The 20,282-nt window shown below is 39.5% G+C and overlaps 1 protein-coding gene across 4 annotated transcripts in view; it reads right to left on the bottom strand.

The window, feature by feature from the left end:
• Nucleotides 1-20,282, bottom strand: part of kat2b (lysine acetyltransferase 2B) — an 80,574-nt gene that overhangs the window by 29,054 nt on the left and 31,238 nt on the right. For all 4 annotated transcript variants that reach the window (XM_033012146.1, XM_033012154.1, XM_033012161.1 and 1 more), the window contains exons 4-7: nt 15,705-15,794; nt 13,751-13,932; nt 3,592-3,783; nt 121-224 (exon numbers count right to left, since the gene is read on the bottom strand). In XM_033012146.1, the coding sequence (XP_032868037.1) occupies nt 121-224; nt 3,592-3,783; nt 13,751-13,932; nt 15,705-15,794 (568 nt within the window). The remainder of the gene's footprint in view (nt 1-120; nt 225-3,591; nt 3,784-13,750; nt 13,933-15,704; nt 15,795-20,282) is intronic.

Below are 20,282 nucleotides of genomic sequence, written 5' to 3'. Positions count from 1 at the left end.
GATCTAAAAACAAAAACCCAAAATATTTTACAAAACAATGTAACTTTCCTTTCCTGTAAATGCTTTCACATTTTCTAACTTCTGAATTAGTTTAAGAACTTTTGATCATCAGTTAGTTACCTGGTTGCATTCCTATTTGGATGTTACCAGTTGATATCATGAAGTCTGTATCCCATATAGGAGAGTTGTGGCTATATACTTCTTCCTCCAACATGGAAAGGAATCTGTAACATTAAATAATGCAGAGGTACTTTGTTATAGTATGTTAACATGTATAGATAAATAAATTCCCATTTGACAGTTTGCAATCAATATCCATAACATTTGTTAATCTGACCCTTTCTATATATTTTTTCAGTTATTGTCTTTGGTGAAAAGGAACGTTGACAGATTGTAGACTGCAGACATCTCTACAGATGAGGATATTTTCTTTCTTGATAAATTTTATGAAATAATGATAGTGATAATTTAGACATTTAATTTCATAGTTTTGAAACGAAAATGGTCTTCCTGGATCTGGTCATTATCACAAACTAAATCACGCACCATAGGGGCCTTTGGAACAGATGACACATGAATTAGAAATGAAATTAGATGGAATAGGCTATACAATTTTTTTAATTAAAAAAAAAAAATTTCAACTTTAACTTTAAGAGTCCTTAGAATCTGCAATTAGTTCTGTAAGTTTTCCAACATCCATGATTATTCAACAGGAGATGTCACATGTCACAGCACCTGGAAAGGCTCTAAAAAAGACCAGCTTTATCTAAATAACTTAATAAAATAACACTTAAAAAAGTGTTCTAGTGGGATTATTTAAATTCCACTTTTACTATATGGCTAACTTTCCACACAAACCTAAATGGTGTCATACCCTGTCCATTTATTCAGCTTAGAGCCAATTTAGAATCAATGTCAAGCTTCTGCATTTTAAATGATCTTTCAATAAATATGATCAATAGAAACTCAGACTAATGGAGGCACTACTTCCTACACATACTGATCTGCAATATAGTATTTTGGCCCTTTGGAAACGATCTAGTGTACTATTTAACAAATTCATTATCCTGATTTTTACATCCTATACAGTGGATTAAAAAAAAAACTTGATCTTGTTTATAGAAGCTTTTTTTGCCATGACCATCAGTGTGTTGAGGAAGGGAATGACCCCATAAAGTGCAAATACAAACTAAAATATTAGTCAAGAATGACATGATGCTCAGTCCTACAGTTATGCAACTACACATGTAGGGAGCAGGTTTCCTGAACAATAAGACTCTTGACACCAGACATATCTCACCTCACTTTAGTGCCTTCTAGGCCTGTTCTCACGCACTACTCTTCACATCATTAATGTCAGTGCATCCAAACTCCTGCTATCATAACATTCCTTACAACGTCTTTAAACCCTTATCTTTCTGTTTACATTTATTATGGCCTCACTCCTGTTGTTATTTCATGTCATCTCCACTCACTCACCATTGTCAACTGACTTCAGAAAGGCTTTGGACTATACAAATTTTCTGTAACTATACATGTTAATTTGCACTATAGTACCTCTGGAAGTGGCGGCGCTGCCCTAGCAGCTGCGGTTCACCTGCAGTCCGTCTGTTTTTTCTTTTCTTTTTTTGTCCTGTTTTAGTTAATTTTAGTTTATTTAGGTTGTGTATGTGTTGGGGGGGGGGGGGGGGATGGGAGAAACATGTTTTTGGTCTCTTCCTTCAGAGGGGATGCAACCTTTTCTTGTCGTATCCCCCCCGTCTCCATCTGCTCTGAGGCCTAATGGCGGAGCTGGTGGCCTCCAACTGGAACTGACCTCGAGGCTCCTGTGGCAGAGCCAGCCAGGAATTACCAACGTGAGGCTGGCCGGCTTCGGGGCTGTGGTGGCGGTGACCCGACTTCGGGGCTGTGGCGGCCCGACTTCGGTGCCTCGGCAGCGGGCCCAGTGGACGACATCGTCGGGAGCTCGCTGGTCACAGGTTGGTGACCTGTTTTTCCAGAGCTTCCGCAACAACAGCTATAGACTGGAGGGCCGCAGCTTCGGCAGCTTTGAGCTCCCCGGGCCGCGGAGTTTGAACCGGCCCGTTCGCGGAGCTCGGATTCAGCCGCGGGACTTGCTTACCATCACCCGGTGGGGTCACAATATCGGAGGCCTGGATCGCCTCAGCGCAGAGGGAGAACAAGGAGGGAAGAGACAAGGACTTTAAGACTTTTGCCTTCCATCACAGTGAGGAGGTGCCTGGTGAACTCACTGTGGTGGATGTTAAATCTGTGTTTATTGTGTGTTTTGTTATTTTATTCTATGTTATGACTGCAAGGCACGAAATTTCGTTCAGACTGAAAAGTATGAAGACAATAAAGGATACTTGATTGATAGTTGATAAATTGTAATGTGGTCATTGCACGCAAGGCCAGTATTTATCGCCCACCCTCAATTGCTCTTGACACCGTGGTAGTGAGCCACATTCTTGAACCACAGCAGACCTGCCAATGGCACTCCCAAAGCAGTAGCCTAGCTACTTAATGCCCACTGCTGTAAACAACCTAAACCACAAACACAATGTGCTGGTTAAGGTGCGCTTGCTTACACTGATTGAAAGACACAAAATGGAAGCAGGCCCTTTGCCCACCCAGTCCACTCCAACCATCGATCACCTATTTATATTAGTTTTACATTATCGTACTTTTGCATCCACTCCCTACATACTAGGGGCAATTTACACACATCAATTTACTTACAAACCCGCAAGTTTTATGGGATGGAGGTATACTTTTTCTTAGCGAAACTAGTGTAATTTCTTCTTGATAGTTATCCTTGTAATCTTGCAATTTTGAATGGCATAAAGTAGCATCGGCCACTCCAAATCCAATTTCTCTGTCAGATTTAAGTTTCTTTAAAGGGCCTGTCCCACTGTACGAGGTAATTCAAGAGTTCTCCTGAGTTTTCCCCTGATTCAACTCGGAGAATGTCCGTAGCAGGTCCGTAGGAGTCCGTGGATGTCTCGTAGCGGCTCGTACGAGTAAAAAGTAACCATTTTTTTCATCATGAGTATTTTTTTTACTCGTGGACATTTTTCCAGTGTTGAAAAAACGTCACGAGTTTACCGGATTTCCCAAGTACCTACCGTTACTCGTACGAGCCATCCACGAACTCCTAAGGACCCGCTACGGACATTCTCCGAGTTCAAATCAGGGGAAAACTCGGGAGAACTCTTAAATTACCTCGTACAGTGGGACAAGCCCTTACAACTTTCCAAATCCATGACTTTTGGACGTGTTTAATTTTCAGCCTCCACCTTACAGCAAAGACTATATTTCAAAGGTACTTCAATGCTAATTCCACAATCTAAATCCACAAATGTCAGCACAAGATGACTTTGGTATTTATAAATCTAGATCAGTGTTGCAAATGCTATCCTTCATCATTGTATACAAACGAGTATTAAGAAGTTTCTTAGCTGAATCATTTAAATGGAACAATTTGCTAAAAGCGTGCTTACCATTGATTCTAATTCAAACAGATACAGAAAATTAAACAATAGATAAGGGGAACTTGCAGAAAAGAAGACCAAATAATCTTAAAATACTTACTTTGGAAAATGTGTTAGAATTAATGTTTGTTTCTCTAAAGGTAGCTTATCTTTCTCTTGCCTGGATTTTTCCAGTAACTGCCGCCTCATGACAGTAAAAACAGAGCGAAGCAATATTCTTCCAAAAACCTGGGTGGTTTCATGTCGTGGAAGACTATCACAGAACTGTGGGACATTACAGTAACACAGCCATCTGAAAAAAATTAACAGACTCAGTCAAGTTCAGAGTATGTACTAGATAAAATTTTCATTTTTCCACTCACAAATAATGAACGCATAAACTGATTTAAAAATGGTTAAATAGTTATATATCTTTCCCCATATTATTATTTAATACAGATGATTTATAAATTGCTTATATCTGGATGTCGTACTGCTTTCTGCATTTCTGGTGTAGAAATGGAAGGTAGACACTGGGTCTCAACAATCTCTGCTTTGTACTCTATGCTAGTAATTTACTGAGGGCCGAAGATTTCCGCTGAAGAAATCTTGTGATAACATCTGAACTGTTTTATATTTTATGCCCATTGTCATGGAGATTTTTGCGGTAATATACAAGAGTTGCTAGTTGTTGGGTGTGTAAGATTATTTCAGCCTCATATATAACCATATAACAATTACAGCACGGAAACAGGCCATCTCGACCCTTCTAGTCCGTGCCGAACACGTATTCTCCCCTAGTCCCATATACCTGCGCTCAGACCATAACCCTCCATTCCTTTCCCGTCCATATAACTATCCAATTTATTGTTAATTTAAGACAAATGGATTCCCTTTTTACTTTTTAATCTTTTTTTTTTTTTAAATCAGGATTATTGCCTCCACCCCATTATTTACCACAATTTAGTCATCCTGTTAGTAATTGTCAATTTAACTTTTTAACAGATTGAGTCGAATCCCTCGCCCTATGATCAACAATTTAAAGTTTTGTTTCCATTCTCATGGCTACATTTTATATTTTTAACATTTGATCTGATACGTTTTGACTCTGCATTGTCCAAATTCCTCTTTTGCTGCAGTTGTTGCAGCAATAATGCTACAACTACTTCCCTCTTGGAAAACCCCTTTTATCCCAACAGACCACACAAATATTGTAGCTCTAAGTGCAGGTCAGCGGTAGAGTAGCCTGAAGCAAGTGTCATACTTTCATATGAAGAAAGACTGGATAGACTTGGTTTGTACTCGCTAGAATTTAGAAGATTGAGGGGGGATCTTATAGAAACTTACAAAATTCTTAAGGGGTTGGACAGGCTAGATGCAGGAAGATTGTTCCCGATGTTGGGGAAGTCCAGAACAAGGGGTCACAGTTTAAGGATAAGGGGGAAATCTTTTAGGACCGAGATGAGGAAAACATTTTTCACACAAAGAGTGGTGAATCTCTGGAATTCTCTGCCACAGAAGGTAGTTGAGGCCAGTTCATTGGCTATATTTAAGAGGGAGTTAGACGTGGCCCTTGTGGCTAAAGGGATCAGGGAGAGAAGGCAGGTACAGGATACTGAGTTGGATGATCAGCCATGATCATATTGAATGGCGGTGCAGGCTCGAAGGGCTGAATGGCCTACTCCTGCACCTATTTTCTATGTTTCTATGCTATGTAGATTGATTCTTGATTAGTACGGGTCTCAGGGGTTATGGAGCAAAGGCAAAAAGTATGAGGTTATGTGGGAGTGATCGAACAGCCATGATTCAATGGCAGAGTAGACTTGATCGGCCAAATGGCGTAATTCTACGCCTATCACTTATGATCTTATGATTTCCTTTACCAGGCACAAGTCAGGGGCATGATGGAATACTCTCCACTTGGCTGGATTATCCAACCAATCCCAGTCACATTCCTCTTGGCCTTCAATTTTTACAGTGAAATATCGTTTCAAGATTACAAATGCAAACATTGAGAATCAACTGCCCAAGATATGCAACAGTATGGACAAAATAAGCAAGTGTTTTATTTTAGTCCCATTGAGGAATTTCCTTTCCCACAGCATGATACAATCAAAATGTCATCATTATTTTCAAGAGACATTTAGACAAGCACTTGAATGCGCAGGACACAGAAGGGTACACACCTATTGCGGGCAAAAAGTTCAGCATGGGTGTAATAGGCCTAAGGGCCCATTTCTATGCTGTATAATTCATATGACTATGTCATTTGATAAACTAGCAGGATTGGTAAAGAGCAAAAGGTTGCATTCATACCATTTATACTTCCTCATTTCTCAACCAAAAATACTGCAGTAAAAAAATGAGGAAGATTTGACTCGCTCAATGTTCTGTTCATCACAACATTAGATTATGCTACTATTACTGGCAGGCAGTTGTCAACATTTTAACAAAGTCTTTTACTTTTCTGATACTTAACGCACAAAGAAGACATAACACTTCAAATTAGACCCAAGCTGATGGCATCTTCAAATTATTACAGGTATCATCTGTGCATGGGGTATATTGAAGTGCTGGCATGAAGCACAGTAATTATCTAGCATACTCCTGGTATGTTGGAGCAGCACACATGAGAGATGGATGAATGCAGTTGAACATATTGTGTGAGTCTCCGTTTTCTTTCTTTGGTGAAATCGGGCGGCGGCGCTGAACTTTACACCGGGAGCCTGGGATCTCGCGACGAGATCGCCAGTTGTGGAGCTCCAACCGGCGCGGCCTTGTTGGCTTCGGAAGCCGCGGCCTCCAGTGCGGAAGCGGCCATTCCAGGGTTCCCAAGCCGCTGGGAGGACTCTCCCGACGCCGGAGCAACATCACCCGGCGAGAACGGCCTGGAACATCGGGCCTCCGTAGAGGCAACTGTGGAGGCCTCAATGGGCCCGACTATGGGTGAACTGGGGTTGGGGACTGGACTTTGTGCCTTCCCTCATAATGGGAACCATTGTGGGGGGATGTTCTTTATGTTTAAAACTCTTATTAATGTTATGTCTGTATTCCTTCTTTATGTGCTGCAAAATGGCAAGAAGCATTTCACTTCACTACACCTAGGTGTATGTGAATGTGACCAATAAAATACCTTTGATACCTTTGAAGTGTGTGATTCATCCCTCTCCCTCACTCAATTAATTTGTAAGCCATTCTCTCTCACATGCCCATTAACTCCAACCCCAACAAGGCATTGCAGGAGGCAAGTGAATACAAGGAAGTAAGCACAAAGATGGCACCAAATGGTCTGCTTTCTATTCCTGTCACCATACTGTGGCCTCCCTTCATAAGATAACAAGTTTCTTCCTTGAGAGGGGTTTGGCATCCAAAGAATTGTGTATCTCAATGAAGTGCACAAAATTCTTAAAAGGATTGAGAGGATAGATGTGAAGCTGATCCTTTGCCAGTTTACTGAATGAGCAGGAACGAGGAGACAACTAGCCTACTCCTGCTTCTACAGTAGGGCCCCTTCAACTGCAATTATTAAGCAAAGCCCTGTTGTTAAGAAGACATGAAATAATATCATACTTAGAAACAGCCAACACAGGTGTGATGGAACAAATGACTACAATAAATGTAAATACTTTGAGCCAAATCTATGTTCAATGTATGTGCAAAAAAGAAGCTTCCAGAAGAAGGCAAGTTCCAGCAGAACTATCCCTGCAGATAGATTGGGTATGGATTGAAAATATCTGCAGATCATTTGAATTTCCATCGATACTATTCTCAGTCTGTAGTACACTTTACTTTTAGAAACATAGAAAAAAAAAAAAGAAAACAGGTGCAGGAGTCTGTACTATTCGGACCCTTCGAGTCTGTACTAGTCAGAAGAAGGGTCTCGACCCAAAATGTCATCTATTCCTTTTCTCCTGAGATGCTGCCTGACTCGCTGAGTTACTCCAGTGCTTTGTGTCTATCTATACTATTAGAAAACTGTTTAAACCAAAGATTTTGCAAACCGTTGATTATCAATTGCTCTGCTTCCATTGCTGTTGCTATAAGTGGCATTAATGCTGGTATCAAGTGATTGCCTGACTGAACTATGCTCTTTGTATACTTGCTATAACAACTATGCCACTGATCACCAGAGGGCAATATGATTAATCCAAGTTAAGAAATTTAAATAGTAAAGAGAGACCTAATATAAACAAATATATTTGATGACATAGACCAGGGGTGGGGAACCTGCGGCCTGCTGACCATTAAGTGCGGCCTTTTGAATGAATCCTAATTTTGTAGAACAAATCCTTTTATTTTAATTTTATTAATATGTTTTTGTTTGCCTTTTATTATTTTTATTTTTATCTTAAAATGAACGTATTTAAAATACCAAAGAGTAAAAGAAGATTCAACAAAATAATCCTCCCCGACTGACGGCCACAATTAAAACATTAGTAAGTCATGAGGACTATTTTAACACCTGTTATGCTCATGATTTAGTTCTAATGCGACTCTAGAATGTACGTTAGCCTCCCACAAAAAGCAGTCACAACAAAGTCATTAAAGGTTAGTTAATTTTAGAATTAACAATTTTTTTCATTTTCTTGAAGTTAGTACATAGTAGTTAGATTTTTACAAAATAATGTACATTTTGAAGTATATCTAATTGAAGTTTCTTGGATGCGGCCTTATTAGATTACAGCTAACTTAATGCGGCATTCCAACATGAAAATGTTCCCCACCCCTGGCATAGACAAATCTAGTTTACATGGATATATGAAAATTGCCATTAGGAAACTAACTGCTACATGGCTGTGTATAATTGTGACAAATACCAGGAGTTCAAAACTGTAGAAGCAGGTCAGGAGTAGAGAGAGTGCAAGATTGAAATTAAATAGGAACACAGGACAGCATTGATCATGCAGGAATAAATATTTCAAGTTAAATCAAAGAAAAACAATGTTTTAAAAACAATATTTGGAAGGAAAAGGGATAAAAAGTAAAGAATCTTATTAGAGACCAAAACAATACTCGAGTGAGGGGGAAGATACAAGTATAATTCTAAGTATAGTATCGGTAGTAAGGAAGGCAAATGCAATGCTAGCATTTATTTCAAGAGGACTAAAATCCAAAACCAGGAATGTAATGTCCGTTGGAAACCTGCACCACTGCGTCGCTAATGTTTTCAACGATTTAATAAAAATGTATAAGGCGCTGGTCAGGCCACAATTGGAGTATTGTGAGCAATTTTGGACCCCATATCTGAGGAAGGATATGCTGGATCTGGAGAGGGTCCAGAGGAAGTTTACAAGAATGATCTCAGGAATGTAAAGCATATGTCTCAGCATATGTGATGAGCATTTGACGACACTGGGCCTGTACTCGCTGGGGTTTAAAGGGATGAGGGGGGGGGACCCTCATTGGAACTTACAGAATACTGAAAGACTTGGATAGAGTGGATGTGGAGAGGATGTTTCCACTAGTGGGAAAGTCTAGGTACAGAGGTCATTGCCTCAGAATTAAAGGATGTTCTTTTGGGAAGATGAGGAGGAATTTCTTTAGTCAGAGGGTGGTGAATCAGTGGAAATCTTTGCCACAGAAGGCTGTGGAGGCCGTCAAAGGATATTTTAAAGGCAGAGATAGATAGACTCTTGATTAGTATACGGGTGTCAGGGGTTAGACAATAGACATTGGGTGCAGGAGTAGGCCATTTGGCCCTTCGAGCCATTCAATGTGATCATCGCTGATCATCCCCAATCAGTACCCCGTTTCTGCCTTCTCCCCATATCCCCCGACTCCGCTATTTTTAAGAGCCCTATCTAGTTCTCTCTTGAAAGCATCCAGAGAACCTGCCTCCACTGCCCTCTGAGGCAGAGAATTCCACAGACTCACCACTCTCGGTGAGGAAAAGTGTTTTGTCTCCGTTCTAAAAGGCTTACTCCTTATTCTTAAACTGTGGCCCCTGGTTCTGGACTCCCCCAACATCGGGAACATGTTTCCTGCCTCTAGTGTATCCAAGTCCTTAACAATCTTATATGTTTCAATGAGATCGCCTCACATCCTCCTAAACTCCAGAGTGTACAAGCCCAGCTGCTCCATTCTCTCAGCATATGACAGTCCCGCTATCCTGGGAATTAACCTTGTAAACCTACGCTGCACTCCCTCAATAGCAAGAATGTCCTTCCTCAAATTAGGGGACCAAAACTGCACACAATACTCCAGGTGTGGTCTCACTAGGGCTCTGTACAACTGCAGAAGGACCTCTTTGCTCCTACATTCGATTCCTCTTGTTATAAAGGCCAATATGCCATTCGCTTTCTTCACTGCCTGCTGTACCTGCATACTTACTTTCATAGACTGATGTACAAGGACCCCCAGATCCCGTTGTACTTCCCCTTTTCCCAACTTGACGCCATTTAGATAGTAATCTGACTTCCTGTTTTTGCTACCAAAGTGGATAACCTCACATTTATCCGCATTAAACTTCATCTGCCATGCATCTGCCCACTCCCCCAACCTGTCCAAATCACCCTGCATTCTCATAGCATCCTCCTCACAGTTCACACTGCCACCCAGCTTTGTGTCATCTGCAAATTTGCTAATGTTACTTTGAATCCCTTCATCCAAATATTGTAAATATCATGCTATGCTAAAATGTCATAAAACTACATATCATGCATAATAATGCTAAAACGTCATAAAACCACAATTAGACCACAACAAGGGTACTCTGCACACATCAAGCTTCCACATCACAGGAAGGAAAAGATAGAACTGAAAAGTGTGCAGAAGAAGCTTACTTGGCAGGGCGTGAAAGTTAAAGTTATGATGTTATGAAGAAAGACTGAGCATGATAGGGTTCTTTTGAAACAAAGGAGATTAAGACTGTGGTGTACAAAATGATGAGCAATCGATACATAGGGAACTGAAAGAACCTACCACCTTTGGGATATCTAACAAGTCTTAAGTTGTGAGCGTTAACTCTGTAGTTTATAGATTTAGACCCAATTATAAGCTATCTGTTCTTTATATAAATTAACCAACTTAAGTCCATGTGGAACTCCAACAGCAGGGATCAATGTCAGTAGAGGGAGTCAGAGGGAGTTACAGTGCATTCAGAAAGTATTCAGACCCCTTCACTTTTTCCACATTTTGTTACGTTACAGCCTTATTCTAAAATTGATTAAATTCATTTTTTTAAATCAGCAATCTACACACAATAGCCCACAATAAAAAAAGTGAAAACAGGTGTTTAGAAATTTTTGCAAAATAATTAAAAATAAATAACTGAAATATCACATTTACATAAGTATTCAGACACTTTACTCAGTACTTTATTGAGGCACCTTTGGCAGTGATTACAACCTCAAGTCTTCTTGGGTATCATGCTACAAGCTTGGCACACCTGTATTTGGGTAATTTATCCCATTCTTCTCTGCAGATCCTCTCAAGCTCTGTCAGGTTGGATGGGGAGTGTCGATGCACAGCTATTTTCAGATCCCTCCAGAGATGTTCGATCGGGTTCAAGTCCGGGCTCTGGCCGGGCCACTTACGGACATTCACAGACTTGTCACAAAGCCACTCTTGCGTTGTCTTGGACGTGAGCTTTAGGTCGTTGTCCTGTTGGAAGGTGAACGTTTGCCCCAGTCCGAGGTCCTGAACGCTCTGGAGCAGGTTTTCATCAAGGATCTCTCTATACTTTGCTCCGTTCATCTTTACCTCGATCCTGACTGGTCTCCCAGTTCCTACCGCTGAAAAACATCCCTACAGCATGATGCTACCACCACAATGCTTCACCGTAGATATGGTATTGGCCAGGTGATGAGCGGTGCCTGGTTTCCTCCAGACGTGACACTTGGCATTCAGGCCAAAGAGTTCAATCTTGGTTTCATCAGGCCAGGGAATCTTGTTTAGGTGCCTTTTGGCAAACTCCAAGCGGGCTGTCATGTGCCTTTAACTGAGGAGTGGCTTCTGTCTGGCCACTCTACAATAAAGGCCTGATTGGTGGAGTGCTGCAGATATAGTTGTCCTTCTGGAAGTTTCTCCCATCTCCACAGAGGAACTCTGGAGCTCTGTCAGAGTGACCATCGGGTTCTTGGTCACCTCCCTGAATATGTTAGTAAGTCTCTATCCTAAGGCCCTTCTCCCCCGATTGCTCAGTTTGGCCAGGCTCTATGAAGAGTCCTGGTGGTTTCAAAGTTCTATTTAAGAATGACGGAGGCCACTGTGCTCTTCGGGACCTGCAATGCTCCAAAAAATGTTTTCCCCAGATCTGTGTCTCAACACAATCCTGTCTCGGAGGTCTACAGACAATTCCTTCATCTTCATGGCTTGTTTTTTGCTCTGACATGCACTGTCAACGGTGGGACCTTATATAGACAGGTGTGTGCCTTTCCAAATCATGTACAATCAATTTAATTTACCACTTGTAGACTCCTATCAAGTTGTAGAAACATCTCAAGGATAATCAATGGAAACACGATGCACCAAAGCTCAATTTTGAGAGTCACAGCAGAGGGTCTGAATATTTATGTAAATGTGATATTTCAGTTATTTATTTTTAATTATTTTTCAATAATTACTAAACACCCGTTTTCGCTTTTATATTATGAGGTATTGTGCGTAAATAGATGATAAAAAAAATGACTGTAACCAATTTTAGAATAAGGCTGTAATGTAACAAAATGTGGAAAAAGTGAAGGGGTCTGAATACTTTCTCAATGCACTGTAGATGTGGAACTTGTGGCTAAAGGGATCAGGGGGTATGGAGAGAAGGCAGGTACGGGATACTGAGTTGGATGATCAGCCATGATCATATTGAATGGCGGTGCAGGCTCGAAGGGCCGAATGGCCTACATCTGCACCTATTTTCTATGTTTCTATGTTACATTGTTTGTTTAATTTGTTTGCTATGCTTTGCTTTGCTTTGCTTTGCTTTGCTTTGCTGGTGGGATTTGAATCTTTTTGGAAACCAGGTTTCAGGGTTCAGTTTTGGAACTTTGACTATTTTTTCAATTTAGATTTGGAGAAGTCATCAGATGTGTCAGATAAATCAGCAATATGAAAAATGAATTGTTTCCACAGGTATTGCCTGACAAGGTGAGTATTTCAATGAACGGGTATTATTTCACTATAAAAACAGAAAATGCTGGATGTACTCTGCAGGGTCCAGCAGCATCTGTTGAGAGAGGAAAAGTGTTCATGTTTTAGGTCAGAAAAGGTGTTAATCAGAGAAATGCCAGGAAATGTAAGTCAACTGAGAATGACAGAGAATTGCCAAGAAATGCAAGTCAACTGAGAATGAATATTGCATAGTCATCATTTTCTTCAAAAGCAAAATAATTACTGTTCAGCATCCCTGTGGTCAACCATTCATAGAAACAGCTATATCATAGACTTTAATTATTAAAAACCTTTAGTAACACCAAGTAGTAACACCAACACCAACGTCTACAAATGCACCATAGAAAACATTTCATCCGAATGCATCACAGCTTGGTTCGTGTGTAGCTCCATCGAAGACAACAAGAAATTGCAGCGAATTGTGGACGCAGCCCAGACCATCACACAAACCAACCTCCCTTCCATTTACTCCATTTATATCTCACGCACCCTCAGCAAGCCCAGCACATAATCAAGGACGAGTTGCACCCTGGTCATTCCCTCTTCTCCCCTTTCCCATCAGGCAAAAGGTTTAGATGTTTGAAAATGCCGATTCAGGGACAGTTTCTTCCCAGCTGTTATCAGGCAACTGAATCATCCTACCACAACCAGAGAGCAGTCCTGAACTATTATCTACCTCATGAGTGACCCTCGAACTCTCCTTGATCGGACTTTGCTGGCTTTATCTTGCACTAAACATTATTCCCTTATGATGTATCTATACACTGTAAATGGCTCGATTGTAATCATGTATTGTCTTTCCGCTGACTGGATATCACACAACAAAAGCTTTTCACTATACGTCGGTACGCGTGACAATAAACTAAAGTGAAATAGTCACCGATATAAATTCAAACATCACTCCACATTTGTACCCTCAAGTAGTTCACTTCACATAGCATTAAAATAGTGGAAATTTCCATCTCAATGACTGGGTTCAAGTGAAATTTGTAATTATTCAGCCCTTGCTCCTCTCCCTCTCATAACCTTTGACTACAGGTACAATCCGTAAAGCTACCATTAACTGATTCCATTAAGTACATCTATTGCATCACATTATAAAATAAAACAGTTTTGCAACTAAAGGCTCCCAACTACAGAAAGAACCTACATGCTTTCCCTTACTGTAGTTGTACCTTGTATAATTAACCTTGTATCCAGCACCATCATCATTTGGTGCGTGAAGTCTTCTTTGTGAAGGTGTTTCCATCTGCCAGTAGTTGATTCGGTTCAAAAACATTTTGGACAGTTCACAAATTGTTTGTCTTTCCTTTGGTGGAAGGTGACTAAATTTATACTGCACAAAATTAGTAACTCCCTGGGTAAAAATGAGAAAACATAGCAAGTTAAAAGAAAAAGCTCATTATTACATGTTGAGTGCTAAAGATGTGTTTCATAAATATCTCTGTATACTCAATAACAATAAACTAACCAACCAATAATAGAGGAGAGACATTGGTCTTTGAATGCTGGCACTGCACACTTCTAGGTGTGTCACCTAAGTTGTTCTCACACTTGCACGCTAAAATAGCACCAAAAATACTTCAAACAAATTATTATCCCTTTTTAAGTGCTCCTCTAGAATGTTTCCACTCCAATTATATGGGTTCTGGGGTGACTGGCGAGGCCACTGTGGTAATTGTAGATTTTCCCACTGGCAAGGCAGGAGGTGCTTGACTGGGCAGGTGAGTGGATAGCTGGGGAGGTGCGGAACACTTTCTGCTGCTTACGCTAGGCTTCTGGCATGGAATGGTGCACTAATGCTCATAACCGAGTGTCCAACGGTATAATTTAAAGCTTTGAGAGAAAGTGATAAGTAATTCCTGAACCTTGAGACCAGCCATCACTGTATCCAAATATGATTTTTATGCAATTTCTGACTTAAGGAACACGGAAGTGAGAAAATACAAAACAATTTAATTAAAAATGAAACTCAACGTGCTTCACTTCTGTTTAGACAATGATCTCATCTGAAATAAATACCATAGCTCCGTATTTATAAAATATATATATATAGCTTACTGTCTTGGGTTATTTATATTTGATGATCTATCCCCATTAGGACATGGGTTCTTTGCCAGGTCACAAAATTAATAATTCTATTAACGTTTTAAAGTATCTTTGCATTAATCTCCACTGTTCAGCCATAATGGACTTTCCTTCACATGTACATCATAAATTCAAACAGGGGTAGGCCACATGGCCTTCTTAAGCCCGTTCTGCCATTCAGTACGATCATGGCTCATCCTCTACCTCAAACCACCTTCCTATCCAAGCCTACGTCTAACCTTGATTCGCTTAAGTATCTCCAAATCTAATGTGCATCTATCCTTTCTTACATATTGCAACACACTTGGATGGATGCATGCTGTCTCCCAAGGAGGCAATTCCATCTGTCCCACTCCTTCTCTCCATATTAGCCTATATAACCTAGTCTCTCTCATATACCCATTTGATAATCAAACTCTCTTTTGATTAGTTTGACACTTATCTATATTAACATCTAATTAACAGTAGCTAATTTACCAGTACATCTTGGGGATGTTGGAGGAAAACAGGACATGCACAGACAGCACATGTGGTTGTGAGTTTAACACTAATTGTAGGCAGCGCAGGCAGGCTGGGAAACCAGCCTCATAATGCTATACCTACAAACCATCCCCAGGTCATTAATGCGCCTCTTTTAATCAGAGCCAGGTAATTGCATTTGTATTCTGGGGCTGAGAAAGAAGAGGGGAGATGGCTTCACTTCCTTAACAAGAATGTGAGGGTTGTACATACATCTTTGCATCAGTCCACACCGACCACATTTATGCTGTCACTAGCAGGAACAAGGCATGCATGCAGAATTTATCAACAAATGGTATTAAAGTTTAAATAACAATTAAAAGAAAATAAAGATCAAAAGAATCATCCATTGTGCTCTTCAGTACAATTTTCCTGCACTGAAATTCAATGGAAAATGTTTCTTCCATTTATTATTAAAAAAAAATATCAATACAGTCATGTTTTAAAACCAAGCTGCCTTTACAATATACAAAGGGCAGTTAGAGCCGCAGACTGCAGTTTACAAATAACTTCTTTCTTTACCTGTTCAATACTGGGTTTCTCAAAAGGTGGACTTCCTAATGGTCCTTCCACCAGAGGGTTTCCCATTTGTAAAATACATTTTCTCAAAAGCTGAAAATGTAATTGAGAAGAGGCATGAATCCAGAAAATAAAATATACACAAAAGAAGAAACCCTCAAACTTTGAGTCTCTTCAATATCAGAGGGAATGTGAAATATTCAAGAAAATATAATCAAGGCCAGACTACAGCAAGAATGGAAAAGAAGGACATTTGAACCCACAGAAGGCACAAATATCAAAAAATATTAATGCAGAGCCTTAAAAAATAAATAAAGCTTTTTTTTTTTAAAGTATCACTATTCAATCAGTAAATAAATCATGTGCTGAGGTACCAACCCCTACAGCTCTGGAAGATCGCAGGTTTAATTCTGCAGCATACAGAGTTAAGCAAAGTGTCACATTCATGCGCAAAACACAAAGTGCTGGAGGAACTCAGCTGATCAGGCCACATCTGAGGAGAGAACGGATACACAACATTGTGGGTTTGGAACCTTCCTCAGATTGATAATAGTAAAGGGCCTGTCCCACTTGGTCGTCATTTGCGCGCCATTTACGTGACCTGTTAGCCCGTGGGTAACGCGGGACGGGCGCATGGAGTGGTGTGGAGGAGTGTGGACTTCGTCCTGCACAAAATCTTCGCACGCCACCGGCCTGTCGCGGAACTGACGGCCAAAGTGGGACAGGCCGAAGACCCTGGCGCGGCGCAACGTCTCACCTCCAACAGCAGCAGAAGCAGGCAAACGATTGCAGAGCTCGGCCTGGGACTCACGGCCGTTGCGGATCAGGATCCACCCCCACTCCTACTCCCAGAGCGGGGCCAAGACGATTGGAGATAGACACAAAACGCTGGAGTAAGTCAGTGGGAAGGCAGCATCTCTGGAGAGAAGCAATGGGTGACGTTTCGGGTCGAGACCCTTCTTCAGACTGAAGAAGAGTCTCGACCCGAAATATCATCAATTCCTTCTCTCCAGAGATGCTGCCGGTCCCGCTGAGTTACTCCTGCATTTTGTGTCTATCTTCAAATTACATCACGCGCTCCAGATGGCTGTGCGGACGCATGATGACGCGCGCGTCACGTAAATGACGGCCAAGTGGGACAGGCCCTTAAGGGGGGGAGAAAACTGGGAAAAGTAGGTGCGGGGTGGCACAAATCCTGCTATAAATAACACTAATATGGATGTGCAGTGATGTGCCATTGACTCAACATTGCTATAAAATGACATTATGGAGTCGATTTATGCTTAATTATTTAAAATATTAAAAAAAAAGAAAACATTGAACTGAGATTATTGATTGTTTTTCGATACATAAATGTGCAAACTAATTCAAATCCACCAAATAATCAGTTTTACTCCTTTACAGACTTTGGCGCCTTTGGGAGGGGGGGTTAAAATGCAGGTTTGTGTCGCTTGTCGGAGAGGGATTTCCTTGGGCTGCTAGTCGATGAAGAAAAATCATCGGACTTCCATTCCCGTTTTTTAAATTATTTTTATGATATAAATAAATCGCTGGACAATTTAATAGTTGGATTAAAGTAAAAGGCGATTTCTAACGCCCTCAACGCCTACAACGTGACGGATCGCAATATCAGGCCAAAACAAAGGGGAAGTCGTTTATTTCACATATAATCTTGCTTCTTGGGGTGGCTTTAGTCTAATTTTACGACACGAACATTTTATTTAGTCCCCAAACGATTCGGCCATGTCTTTCCTGCCGATATGGGGTTAAAATGCACGGCAACGGCAATGTTCCAATCGATCGCATTCCAGAAACACCCACTTGCAAGATGATTAAAATCCTCTTTTTTTTTGGACAATCATGTCATAAGAGCATCTAAATCGTCTATATTTTGTGTAATTGTCTATCCAAAATCAATATTTTTATACTAAATATTCACAACAGTTTTAGTCACATGTATTGTGCAAAAAATAATAATTTTGATTATAATGAGAGTGGATGTTTCTAGATTAATTTATGGGAATTAAACATTAAATTCCTTCCATTTGGCATATAAGTTCATGACAGTGAGATTTTAAAATCATGTTATATTGTGAATTCTTGTGTGAATGGGATTAGTTTGTTATTTGGATACTAAAGGTTATTTTAAAATTGTAACCTTTTCTTAAGAAATAGACAGATGTTTAGATCTAGTAATTGAATTTAGATGAATTTAATTGATTAGATGAAACTGACGAATATGATTATTTTGTTGGGTATTTTTCTATCTTTTTTCTAAAACTGCAAATAATAACTTGTTTCTGTTAATGCTGTTCAGTGTTTTTTTCCCTTTACATTTTAAACAGATGTCTCCGAAGAAGAAATGCAAAATTGTCAATCCAAATGCCCAGCAAAAGAGACTGATTTAGACAGCATTCGCAGAGATTATCCTAATTTGGACTACTCCAAATGTGATGATCTATAGGACATTCTTAATGGGAAAGTAGTGGGCAGAAATGCATGTCATGCGTGGTTTGAAGAGCAAAAGCCTGTAGTTTACAATGCCAAAATGGAAAAGTTGAGGAAAAACAAGGTGTACAGAGTTGCTTATTGGTTACAATCTGAGGAGTATGATGATGCTACTGATTATGATATGCCAATGTACCAGCTAGCAACTGATCTTCGCTATAAAGACTTGGTCTATTGCTAGAAATTGTGATTTATTTACCTATCTGTTACGGACTTACAGCATATAATACAATAATATTAAAGTTCTGATCTTGTGAATATCACATTTTTGAATTTTCAAGGCAGTCTGGGTGTTTATTACTATTTCCGTCACAACGGTCAATTTTGTAATTAGCTACAATTAGGTAACTAACTAATTATATGCTTTAATTTCAGGTCATCCAAGTAAGATGTTTTATATTTGTTTCAGAATGCTTCAATCTAGAATAACTGAACATTTCATTCAGTTCTCTTAATTTTTAAGAAAGTTATGGGCTTTTGACTGTCCTCGATCACAGCTTTAGTGTTAAGTCAATGGAAAAGCAATAGGGAACAAGATGCTAATTTACGAGTATGAAAATGACCATAACTTTTTTAATACTGAAGATATGAAAGTGAATTAGGTATCAAATTAAACTTCATTTTATGCTTTATCTGATGGGATAAATTGCAGACTTGATTTTTAAAATCTCAAAATTTTGTAACATTGCTACTTCTTGTTCCACTGAAAATGTATTAATCTGGTACACTTCAGTTACTTTTCAATCCTTCATTTGGTCTCCATTTGGCTCTTTCTGCCTGAATTATTTCAGAAGGAACATGGAAAAATACTTTATTTTTATTTAAGCTCCAGCTATCAATCAAAAGGTGTTATTATCCTCTGGGGATACATGTGCAGACTGCATAAAAAGGAATAGTAGCTCTGTGTAATTGTCTAATGGTAGCCATGCAAGTACAATCCAGTGCTGCAGAAAACAGTCAAGATTAAATACAGATGTCAATAGAGGCAAGATATTTTCATGCATGAAAGAACATTTTCAAGGAAATATTCTAAAACACTCATGAATAATAAAAACTAAATATTGGCAACGAGCACTAACACACAGCAGCAATCCTGAACTCTAAAATTAAAACCAGTGAAATGAAAACCTTTTTTTTTTTTTAAACTAAAAGGTTCTAATTTTAAAAGCCCCCCTGACAGAAATGAACCATTTGCATCATTAACCTGCCATATATAATTTCTCTGGCCAGAGCTAAAAGTAAAAACTGAGCTTTGAAGTAGTTTAGGTACAGTGTTTTCATATACAAATAGAAAATGTTACTAAAAAATATTTTTTTTGCTAAGTGTTTTATTTAAGAATATATGCTTCTTCGCATTTATCACAAATGTTGGTTTGTATATTATTGATAAACTTGGCAGAGAGAAGAATTTTCAAAAAATAATTTCAGGCTCGATCAGAACTCCTTTTTAAAATGTAACAGTGGCTAATTATCAACTTTTGCTCTTTTAAACATCCATTTTTCCTTTGCAATCCCCTGAGATTTTCACTTTTGGTAACCATTTTCTGATTGAATACAAGTTATAATTTGTAGATAAATTACAATGCAAATGCCTACCCTAATCTTAACCCATCTGCCTTTTGCCCTTCTAATTTTTTTTCACCCTATTTATCATTTTCTTTTCATTCCCACTCACAACGCAAAGTGTTTTGAGGCTGTCATACTTTTCCCTCAGGCCTAGTCTTGGCATGGTAACCCTTTCAAAACAGCTCAGCAATCATTTTGATTTTGAAACCACTCATTTTGCTTTGATACCGAGTAGATTGTCTTCGGTCAAAAACAAAATGATCAGTTTATAGCTCAGCAGTAGAAAACAATTAAAGATCAGTTTTTGCACATGTTATTGTGGTAGAGGACATGATAAATGAAGAAGAAACAATCAGAACCAATTATCTGACTGAAGTAATAATATAAATAAAAAGTATAGAGAACTGAATGGGACTAAAACTGACAAATTTCACTTGACACCTTTATCTTAGAGTTCTGGCCTGGTGATAGTGAATGCATTACTGGCTTTCTTCCAAAATTATGTAG

This window comes from Amblyraja radiata, chromosome 2, assembly GCF_010909765.2.
Source record: "Amblyraja radiata isolate CabotCenter1 chromosome 2, sAmbRad1.1.pri, whole genome shotgun sequence".
Classification (NCBI taxonomy): Eukaryota; Metazoa; Chordata; class Chondrichthyes; order Rajiformes; family Rajidae; genus Amblyraja; species Amblyraja radiata.
The sequence above is the reverse complement of the archived record's forward strand: the minus strand, read 5'-3'. Positions and strand labels throughout refer to the sequence as shown.